Source organism: Euprymna scolopes, chromosome 28 (genome assembly GCF_053919585.1).
Source record: "Euprymna scolopes isolate OS-2025 chromosome 28, ASM5391958v1, whole genome shotgun sequence".
Classification (NCBI taxonomy): domain Eukaryota; kingdom Metazoa; phylum Mollusca; class Cephalopoda; order Sepiida; family Sepiolidae; genus Euprymna; species Euprymna scolopes.
In genome coordinates this window covers 47,035,292-47,047,536 of record NC_136509.1, presented here as the reverse complement: position 1 = coordinate 47,047,536, position 12,245 = coordinate 47,035,292, and the positions used below count along the sequence as shown (strand labels likewise).

The following is a 12,245-nucleotide window of genomic DNA, read 5'->3' as shown; positions in this document are numbered from 1 at the left end:
TTTTCCTATCATTTCTTCATAATTTTTGTGATTCCCTTTTCTTTTAATTCTTTATTATCAATTCTGTTATTTATATTTTCTTTCCGGGATCATTTAATTCCTTTAAAATGTCGGCGTTTCTTTTTTTTCCTTTTCTTCTTCAATTCTTTAAGCTCCTCTTCAATCATCCTCATCCTCATCCTCTTCCTCTTTCTCTTTCTACTCCCCACACTTTTATTCTTCTACTTTGTTATTCCCCTCTTCCTTCTTCTTCCAGTTTTCTCGTTCTATTGTCAATCATTCTACTCACTCCTCCCGTTCTTTTTCTTCTTCTCAACTATTCCTTCTTACTATTCTGACCTTCTCGTCCCCCGTTTCTTATCCTCTTTGGTTGCCTTTTACTACCACTCTCGCTCCCTCTTACATTTACCCCTTTTCAATTTTCTCTTTTCCTTACATCTTTGTCTTCGACTTCGAAACTCCTACCTAAACCTCCCACTTTTTCCTATATTTACTACGCCCTCTTTTCTCTTCTTTCTACTCCTCCTTCTCGTCCTCCTTGTCAAGTGTTTCAATACCCTCCCCCTTCTCCATCTATAAATGCGAAATTTTCGCCAAACTGTAATGAATGAATGTGGACGGAGCCTCCCCCCACTAATAAAAATGGTCATTTATCTCTTTTTCTCTGACGAAACGCACCATCTTCCATTATCTTCGATCGTCACCGCGTTTTTCCTCTGTAAATCAGGCCTGTTCACTGAAAATGACGTCATGTACGTGGTATGAAAAAAATTGTGGAACAGAGTGTCAATAATGAATAAAAACTTTTTTAAAACATGTCTATAAAAAGAGAAAAATAGAGAACACCATCTATACTGAAACCGAACTTTATTTAATAGAAAAACAAGAATTAATTTAATGTAATTTTTCCTGCGTTTAAAATAAATAAAAATTGCGTTGCCTCATGGATTTTAAAAACAAAAATTCGTTTTGCCTATAAAAAGAGAAAAATAGAGAACACCATTTATACTGAAACCGAACTTTATTCAATAGAAAAACAAGAATTAATTTAATGTAATTTTTCCTGCGTTTAAAGTAAATAAAAATTGCGTTGCCTCATGGATTTTAAAAACAAAAATTCGTTTTTTATTTTAATTGTTAAATATTTTTTTACATATTTTCATACAGTAAAGCAATTGCCGAGAAAACCAACAGTATCCTTCTTTTTAAATACCAAACATTTACTAAATCAAAGATTAAATAATTTTTGTGGTGTGTACACTTTACGGATAATAATAAACTATAAAACCAGGAGAATGTGTCTGTTGGTGTTAGCACACGGGTTATGCGCGAGTTTTGCACTTTTCATTTGTTGTATTTGTTTTTCTGTTCAATATATTTTGTTTCCATTAATTATCGAGTTGTGTCCTTCCAGGATCACAACAATAATTTAAGGGGAAATTACCGCCCTCATATGTCTATATGTAGTGTGTAACCGTTCTTTTCGAAGCGTCTTCTTAATCTGCTTAAGCGTGATTTATTACCATCAGCTCTGACGTCAGCAGATAAACGAGACTTTTTGGACATGCCTGCTTTTCAGAGGTCGTGGTTTAGCAAATTGTTGCTCGTTTTTCTAGCCGCTCAAGAGTGTTGTATCACCCGACGACGGGCGGCCGTGTCGTATTTAACCGATTGTTCATTTATATTCGTCTCTCGCTATCAACAACAAAATGGACGCGGTCTATCCCTTTCATCAAATTCCAGGCGAATGGCAACTTTGACAAACAAATCTACAAACACCAATGTTTTCTCGCGTTTTCTTTTTCTTTACACGATCAAATAATCAAATGGCAGATTCTAAATCTTTTTTATTTTTGTCATTTTTTTTTCGAATTACTTTATTTTCTAGTTACAACAAAACACTGGTTTAATTCCGTGACATGGAAGAAAACCGTTAAAAGGAAATTGTTTGGCTTTTTTTTTTCGCGACTGAAGAAAAACAATTCGGATCAAATGACAAAGTGATTTCAGGTTTTAATTCCCGAAAAAAAAATCAAGAAAAATTCTTCTTAAACTACAGGGTGTCTAAAAAAATGAACTCGTACTTAAATTGTTATCAGTGTTGTCTGAACAGTAATTGTCACTAATTTACACATTTGCGGACATGCTTCTTCGATTACATTTGTCTTCTGTATTCGAAGCTATTCCATTTCATTTTATGTTCATAAATAAAGGTTTTAATTGTCATTTGAAGTGTGAGTACATGTGCACATTTTTTTAGACACCGTGTGTGTATATTACAACTACGCGCTTAACGATAAGAAAAAAAAATGGCGCATCAGTTTTAATCTTCACATGCTAAAGTAAATGCGATTTCAGTCTTAGGCTGACTGACAAAAAGACTCATTTGAAATATGATTAGAAAAGATGTGATTCGTTGGGTCACCCAATGGATTTCGATAGGATTGTTCAACTCAAGAAAAAGTAAGTTTGTACAAATTTCAATCCAAAGTTTTCTATCCCTCACCTCTCCCTCTTTCACACACACACACACACACACACACACACACACACACACACACACACACACACATGTATAAAAGAGAATATTATCGATGACGTTTAAATATTCATTCAAATATAGAATTCTTTTACAATAAAAAATATTACATAAAATGCAACACTCAAGAACAACACCAACAAGTAGCAATAAACTCGAACGCGGGATATATATATATATATATATATATATATATATATATATATATATATATATATATATATATATATATATATGGTATCCCAATAAAATGTATACACTCTTGAAATTATCTCAACTTGCTACATGAATACCATGTCCCCAAGAGATGTTTAAGAAAAACGAGCTACAATAAATAGCAACCATTGAAAGAAGATGAGTCAACATACCAATTGAGCGTTGTCAGCTGTTCATGGACCACAATGGCCAATAATTTGAACATTTTCGATAATTAGCTGGTTTCTATGTTTGTCCACGATGCATAATGTTTCTTATAATAAATGTTGGTTTTATGGTCATTTAAAGAGTGTATACATTTTACTGGGACACCCTATATATATATATATATATATAATATTCAGATCAGCTTGTTTGCTTTGGTGTTTAAATCGTCCATCCGCTTTGTAACTTCCGCTTTCAAAATCATCCCATGAATTAGGAAAAAAGTATCCCTCCCTCTTTGGCAATGCTCATATTCAGTTATAAACCAGCCAACTTCTCTTATCCTCCTAAATAAGGCCATTATCTTTGCAAAAATGCACCGATCGCACACACACAACTTAAGCTAATCATTTTAGCTAGACGATCCCTCTTACATTTTGTCAATAACATTTGGACTAGTAAGGATATACCCAATAACTTTGATATTCTCATGGGATATTCTGACTCTGTGAGTTAGTCGGCCTTTTTTAACGTGGGGATCAACACTTATCAAGGCCCGGAAGCCACTCGGGGGTAAGGGTTATTGTGTGTACAGTAATCAATGGGATAATATCGTAGTAATAGTTGGTACTGGAGATCTGATAAAGTGTCTTACTTAAGGGGGCGATTAATCAGGAATTTGTTTATATTGGACTTGAAGACATCCAAGCTGTAGTCAGGTGGGAAACAGGCAAACGGAAGAGAGTTCCACAGGCGTGCACTTCTAAGAAAGAAGCTTTGTTCATCGAATGTACGTCTTGATTTAGGCACAGATAAAGAGTGGGTGAAATTACTGACAGTGGTTTTAGCTAGACGGGTGTTTATCGTGAAAGATTGCGAGGGGGGTGACCAGAAATTAGAGGTCAGACGAGCACTTGCCATGGAAATAACGATAAAACAAAGTCAGGCTCGCAACGTCTCTTCTGTGGGAGAGAGGTTGCAGGGAAGAGAAAAGGGCATCTCCCACTAAGAGAAAAGGGCATCTCCCACTAAGTCTATTTTGTACTTTATCAAGGCAGAATAGGCTGTTTTTAGAAGCTTCGGCCCAGATGTGGCAGCAGTACTCCATCTTTGGACGGACTCGTATTTAAATCTAATCAAAGAGGGCAGTATAGAAATGACACGCTCCTTATTACTAGAGCTAAACCTAGGGAATATAATAAGAATCTACACCCCTTTTTCAATAACTTCGACCTCACCATAATTATAGACCATGATAAGAAAACAAACTTTTAAGACGTCACTCTAAACTTAATTTGAGAATCATAACATATCTCTCTTCTATGTCCATAAACTTTCAAACAACCCTAATTATGTTATAAAATCAATATTTTCCTCGGTTTCAAACAGAATATATAAACTATTAGCCGACAGATAAACTTTCGACTAAAACTCTACCTATTTTCAATTAATCGTGGCACTCTTAGAAAATTAAATTCACTCAAGAAAAACTAACCCCAAACCGCATTAACTCCGAAATCACACATAATATGACAAGAAAAAGAATTAAATAATTGATACTTATCTATACTTGCTGACCTATTTTTCTCTGAGGAGAAAGCCTTTCTTTGAAACTATATGGAGTAAGGAAACTTTCACTTTTATTTCGTAAATTTAATCCTACAATATCTTGAATTTTTCTACTTTTTATATATATATATATATATATATATATATATATATATATATATATATATATATAAACACCCGTTCTTCAAGGCGGAGACATAAACATTACTATCGTTTAAAAAATCAAAACAAAAACCACTAAAACAGATCAACGATAAAAACGAAGCAGTAACTCGTCTATGGCATCATAGTGGAGTGGATTAGGGCGCTGGACTGAAATACATAAGGTCCAAGGTTCGAATCTTACCAACAGTCAAGCTACGCTGAAGAGGAGTAGGGCTCCGAACCATAGATTACGGTTTAAAAAAAAAAATAAATAAATATATATATATATATATATATATATATATATATATATATATAAAATACTAGCATGGGTGCCCGGCATTGCCCGAGTGTGAGGTATATGCTGAGCAAAAAAAAAAAACGGACAATTTATTAAATTTGACCCCTATTATAACCCCTTAACTTTTATAGATATACTAGCATTCCAGCCCGGACTTGCCCGGGTGTTTTGAGGTACATGCTGAGCAACAAAAAAAAAAGGTCAATTATTTTAACTTTTACCCCTATTATGACCCCTTAAAATTTATTATTTTTGGGCTCAAATCAAGTTATTAAGTTAGATCCATGTCCAAGGAACCTATATCTAAAATTTCAAATGTTTAGACCGAAAATTGTCGGAGAAGTTTGGTAGAGTTCTCAAAAGTCAAATCGTTGAACTTTGACCCCTTAATCGCCAAATTTCTGGCCAAAAACGGATCACATCGATTTTCCCAAATCTCAATACTCCGTATATCAAATTTCAAGTCTGTAGACTAAAAATTGACAGAGTTATTACGTAGGAAAATGTACTCCCCCCCCACACACACAGACACTTTCACTTTTATAGATATACTAGCATTTTGGCCCAGCGTTGCCCAAGTGTTTGGAGGTGTATGCTGAGCCAAAAAAAAAAAAAAAAAAAAAAAGCGGTCAATTTTTTTTAATTTGACCCCTATTATGACCCCTTAACATTTATTGTTTTGAGCTCAAATCAAGTTATTAAGTTAGATCCATGTCCAAGGAATCTATATCTAAAATTTCAAAACTTTAAAAAATTTATAACTTTATTTATATTTGCGATAGAAATAATCTGTAAAAAATGTTATAAAGTTTCATGTATCAAGTTTTAAGTATAGTTATTGAATAATTTTTCACCACAAAATTCATAACAATTTTTAGATAAGTAAAAAATAAGTAAAAAATATTTTCTTTTGTTTTTCAGAATCAATTTGATCGCATAGCCTCAATTGAGGAAAAAGTAAACTGTTTCCTTTGGTTGGCTGAATTGAAATCTACTATTGCTGTACAAAGAAAGTTTAGAATTGAATACAATAAAAAAAGCGCCTCATAGGAACACCATTTTTAAATGGATGGAAAAATTTAAAGAGACAGGCTCTGTCCATGATAAACCACGGTCTGGAAGGCCATGTGTCAGTGACGAAAGTGTTGCTTCCATAGAAGAATCCTTTATTGCAAGTCCAAGAAAGTCTGTAAGACGGGCATCATTGGAGCATTGCCAAAGTCTACTGTGCATAAGATTCTGCAGGCAAAACTTCATATGAAAGCTAACAAAATTCATTTACATCAACAGTTGTTAGAAGAGGATTATTATGCACGGCTAACTTTCTGTCACCAGTTCAATGAAAAACTTTGCAATGATGATGCATTTGTGAGTAATTTATTGTTTTCTGAGGAAGCAACATTTCACATTAGTGGCAAGGTTAACAGGCATAATTGCCGAATTTGGGGAACTGAAAACCCAAACGAAACTGTTGAACATGAAAGGGACTCTCTTAAAGTTAATGTGTGGTGTGCTTTGGGAATAAATCGAATCATAGGGCCATATTTTTTGGAAGATCGTGTTATTAACAGTGACAGCTACTTAGATATGTTGCAGAATTACGTTATTCCGTAACTTGAACAATTAAACTTGAAATATGATACAGTGTTTCAACAAGATGGAGCTCCTTGTCATTTTGCTCGGCATGTTTCTAAATCAGGAATTTCCTAACAGATGGATCGGAAGGGGTGGACCATTTCATTGGCCTCCACGTTCGCCAGATTTCACTCCATTAGATTTTTTTATGGGGACATGTGAAAACAATTGTGTATGCAACCAAACCTAGTTCATTGGAAGATTTGAAAGCTAGAATAACTAATGTGATTTCAGGCATTACTATTAATCATTTGGCAAATGTTTTTCGTGAACTGCAAAATCGTATTACCCTTTGTATTGCTAATGATGGAGGGCATGTGGGAAGTTAAATAAAATTTCAATAAAAGCTTAAAACATAGAGATTTACTTCTTTCAAATCCATTTTACCGATTATTTGTATTTGCAATAGAAATAAAGTTATAAATTTTTTAATGTGCACATAGACTTTATGGACACTCTGTATATATATATATATATATATATATATATATATATATATATATATATATATATACGGCATAATCACGTTGACACGCCGGTTCCCGTCAGATCACCGAAGTTAAGCAACGTTGAGCCTGGTCATTACTAAAATAGGTGACCAATTTCGGAATTCCTTGCGCTGTATGTAGGACGATGTCGACACCTCCCTGCAAGAGTTGCAAAAACCTAACGTTGTCGTCTCCCCTGACAGCGATATACATGCGACTGGGGACAGCTTGTAAATTTCATACTCCCATGAAACTTCCTCCTTTGGAGGAAGCCAGTTAAACCCGAATAGGGTTAGTGCCATCTGACACCCTACAAATATGCCACACCTAAAATCGCTGTTACCTAAACTGACTAAGCCAATGTATGGACTCCAAATATAAAATACTTTCTGTCATGATCGCGGATCGTGACACTGCATTACTTTGTTATTCTTAGTTATTTTCGCCTGTAATAAAGTTTGAGGCTTCATCATAATTAACACTTCTGCCTGGTCACGGCTGACGGGACGAGAACAATCTTGCCCCGTGGATTAAATAAGTATAGGTTCTCGAGTTCTATTAAAAGATTCACAAATTCGAAAAGATGGACCTGAAGGTCAGAGGTTGCATCGGCCGAAACGTGGAAATAACGACCAAGATTAAAGGCCCACCAACCGAGATTATTTTCTTAGAGTCCTAAGATATGTATACACTTCGAATCTGATTTATTCCTTTTCGTTTTTTTTTTTTTTTCAGGGCAATTCGATGAGGAACCCCTGAAGAAACGACCGCTCCTCATGAACATGCTGGACCCCCTTTATGACAGCCTCATAATCAGCAAATCACTTTCTAACTTACAAGATATGTCATCATACATGAACGATAGTAAGTCATTATTGATTATATTTTTATTTTTACATATTATCGGATGAACCGCACCGTGCAAAATGCCATCGTAAAACCCTTAATAAAATCCCTAATCCTTTCTGCAATCCAACAATATTTCATACAAATAAATTTCAGTTTATGTCTGACTTGTCCACCAAGTTTCATTTCTGAATATCCGACAGTTTTTCTTTTATCACCGTTCAATATCTATTTGAATATATATATATATATATATATATATATATATATATATATATATATATGTTTTTATTTGTTTTTGTTAGCGATACTTTCTTGAATGAATTCACGTATTTATACGAAAGTGCATTTTTACCTAAATGCTTGTTGGGAATAATTTTCCCATTGACCAATCTGGTACCCCCTTTTAATGGGGAGCGACACACATATATATATATATATATATATATATATATATATATATATATATATATATAGATATAGATATAGATAGATAGATATGATGTGCAAAATTGTCAATTAGTCTGACAAACTTACACGACATAATCACGTTGACACGCCGGTTCTCATTAGATTACTGAAGTTAAGGAATGTTGAGCCTAGCCAGTATCAGATGGGTGACCATTTGGGAACACTAGGCGTCGTATGCATTTAGGTAAGCAAGTATGTATAATATTTAAGAGTGATAAATGCCCGTACCTTTTACAGTTCCAGGTCACCCTTGAGCAAGGTGTAACAACTACTAGCCTCCCTCTGATATTCTGGAGTGTTACCATACAGGGGTAGATTGATTACCCAACCCATATTGAAGAGAATGCATGCAGAAAAGAGATGCTCCTTTGAAAAATCAAACTGGATAGAGGGACATTAATTAATAGACAACGCCGGGTAGAACAAAGCACAATGACATTCTTGATCCCATGTAATTGTGCTCCTCCCACCCGTTTCCACAATAATAGGAAGAGAAATAATATTGATAATGAAACTCTAAGGGGATTAAAATAAAGTCTGTTGAACATTAATCATTGAATCTTGGTGGACAAGTTAGAGATAGGTTTATTTGTACCAAATATGGTTAGACTGTAAGAGGAGTGTGATTTTATCAACGATATCATGGGTGGCATTTGAGGAGCAGCGGAACCTTGTATTATACATACATATATCCAGCGTAACCCGGATATAAGAGACACGAAATAAGAAAAACGTATATAAGAGAGATTTTCTTTGGTGTCAAATTAGAGCCTGTGTTAATATATAGTGTAACTCGAATATAAGGAACCCAGATATAAATATAATCCAGATATAAGAGAGATTATGGGGGCGCGGTAAAAGTCTCTTATATCCGGGTTACACTGTAACTACTTCATACATATCAAAAATAAAGTTAGAATTGGAAATCTTCACGTAAGCTTAAAATTTACGTAAAAGAATGGAAAATTCTGTAAGGAAGAGAAAAAAATAGTTCTTCACCGGATTTCAAAGACGATTTTGTACTTTGTCAAAAGAAGAAAAAATACTCTGAGCGGCACCTCTTTGGATGTGGTAGAAGTATTCCATCTTAGGACGCATCTGACTCTTATATAGATGAAGCATTGCATCAGGCGTCAGATACTTTTCAGAACAGTATTATGTTCCAACCATCATTACGCTCGAACCATATCCGTTACAGTTCAAACCTCTCTCAGTGCCCCACACCGTCAAGTACCATAAAAAAGGAACAAACAAACAAAAATAAATAAACCTGGCTTGGCTTTTCTTTCTTTTTTTTGTTTAACACAAGTCGTTTATTACCGTTTTTCTTTCTCCCCGTCTTGACACCAGCTTAAAAGTCTCTCACTTCTATTTCAGTATATGCCGGTCGTAGACAACCATTTCTTATACGTCCATATTTTCCAACTGCACTCTTTCTTCTTCCCCGATGTCCTTTTTGTTTTCTTTCTTCAGACGCCTGCTCGCGCACACTTCCTAATTAGCATATGTGCTTTTTTTTTCTTATAACTGCTGCTGATATTTTTCCACTGCACTCATATGTGCTCTGTTACAACAGCAATATTAGCAACAGATTTGATCTAAGTCTTCAATTTTAAGTCTACAGTGAAAGCCAGTCCTTGGAGTTTATCAAAGCAGGGGGGCCTTCCTCAAGGAAAGAATGATTCATTTCAATTAAAACAAAACAAAGATCTGAACACTGATGATGAAAGAATAGCATCTTAATTTTAGAGATGTCAAAAGTAACAAACCACTATTCTCCAATTCCACCACATACTTCAGATCGGAAGAGAGGGATCAGTACGATGTCGATCACTATTGCTCTCAGAAGTGTTGTCATAGACAATGGTGTCATCTGCATCGATGTCAACAAGTGATCTCGGAATAGTAGCTGTAAGATCTTTGATAGACATTAGAAAGAAGGTTGGACCTAGTGTGAGACCACATGCTCACCCTCCCAGCAACAACTGCGCCCAATGCTGTTTCTGTGATCTTTTTCTCCTTCCCCTCTTCTTGTTCTGGCCGTGTCATCATCTCTCACATATTGGCGACTGTCAAAGGGGGCGCACTAGCTCACAAGAAAAAAACAAAACAAAACAAAACAGATAAAAGAAAACACAAACTCCAACACGTTCCATTTATATCAGGTGGACTTTGAGTGCGTGTGTGACACTATTGTGAAAAACGACCCTTTCACATCTACATAGTTTATTGGGGCCTCTTTGCCTGTTGATGTCAGCTCATCTCGACATCATGACTTGCTATCTACTGCGTACAAGTGGAAACTGTACTCATCAACTTTCTATTTACTGAACGAATAAGGATTTCCAGATTATAAAATTTCTACAATAGCATGTTTATTTCTTCTCTTCGTTTAGTCTTTATTTCCTCTTGTTAGCTTCTGGAATTAGAGAGTTCATTCCCTGGTTGAGTAGTATAGCTTAAAGGAGGTAACTTGAATATGGTTCAAAGGAAATAGCTCTGAATATGAGAAGCTTTCTAGAGGCATTCTATTTCACTCTATGGTTCCCCTTGTAAGGCATTCACAGCAAACGCCCAACTAGCAATTAGCAATTTCCCCTATCCTCTATATGTGCTTAAAACTAAACGAAAATTCCATGAAAAGAGCTTTTTTTTCAGAAATGCTCATCTATGATGGAACACAATATTGCAGAGCTGCTTCATAGCATGATCGTTTTCAAGTCTAATGTAAACAAGTTCTTGATGAGCCGTTCTCTTAAATAATTAATTTCCATCCAATTTCCACCATTACTGATCATCATGGTGTTGTCTCACCTGTCATCCATCAACCCTTATTCTTGAGTGGCCTCCAGCTTTGGTAAGCAGTGACTCTATAGTATATATATATAAAAGATTGTAGAAAATTGTATTGCAACATATTTATTTTTCCTATTAAGCTTTCAATTAATCTGATTGAATCTTTTTGGATATCAGAATCAGAGAGTTCATTCTCTGGTTGAGTAGTATACTTTAAAGGAGATAACTTGAATATGGTTCAAGGGAAACAACTCTGATTAAAATAATATTTCTAGATTGTAGAAAATTGTATTATAATATATTTATTTTCTGCGTGCAGTTTTGATTTCGTCTGATTGACTCATTTTCTTTTTTTTTCCAGAAACTGGACGTCTTGGCCGCGGTCTGTCGAAACGTGGTTCTGGTGTTGTGATGCCATGGCGGGAACTGTGTGCTTTGGCTAAACAAGACAAGGACTGTTTCTACAGAAACAGGGGCCAATGACCAGAGACACAAAAGAGCAATTAAAGAAAATGATGGAACGGACAATTTAGTAGAAATATTTTGTCAAAATTTCTTTTTCCTTTTGTTCTAGAATAAATAAAAACAAAAAAATAAAGAACAAAAAAGAAAAGTAAAGACAGTTGTCTTCTCTAATTCTCCTTAGTCGGAATTTTCAATTTTTAAAACAAACACTTAAAAACATTCTGAAAAAAAAAAGTGATGCTAATAAAAATTCAAGCAAAATAATTTTTATAATTTTTTACTGTTTTTATCTATCAATAATTCCCCCCACTCTTTATCTGTGCCTAAACCTAAACGTAGATTCCATGAACAAAGCTTCTTTCTTAGAACTGCACGCCTGTGGAATTGTCTTCCGTTTTCCTGCTTTCCGGCTGACTACAATATGGTTGTCTTCAAGTCTAACGTAAATAAGTTCTTGATTAGCCGTTCCATATAAGTTATCAACTTTACCAAATTTTCATTACTAATGATTACTATAATGTCCAATTTCTACTGTACACTCTTTAACCCTTATCCTTGAGTGGCCTCTTGGCCTTGATAAGTGGTGATGCCTATGTAAAAAAAAAAAAAAAGAAAAAAAAAGTCGATGTAA

General features: G+C 34.8%; 1 protein-coding gene across 1 annotated transcript in view; it reads left to right on the top strand.

Moving 5' to 3' along the window:
• LOC145249589 (uncharacterized) overlaps window positions 1–11,878 on the top strand; it is a 65,593-nt gene extending 53,715 nt beyond the window's left edge. Inside the window, exons 2-3 of the mRNA XM_080111294.1 lie at window positions 7,772–7,900; window positions 11,511–11,878. Coding sequence (XP_079967420.1) covers window positions 7,772–7,900; window positions 11,511–11,632 — 251 coding nt within the window. The 3' untranslated portion in view covers window positions 11,633–11,878. The remainder of the gene's footprint in view (window positions 1–7,771; window positions 7,901–11,510) is intronic.
• Window positions 11,879–12,245: the final 367 nt, after the last annotated feature.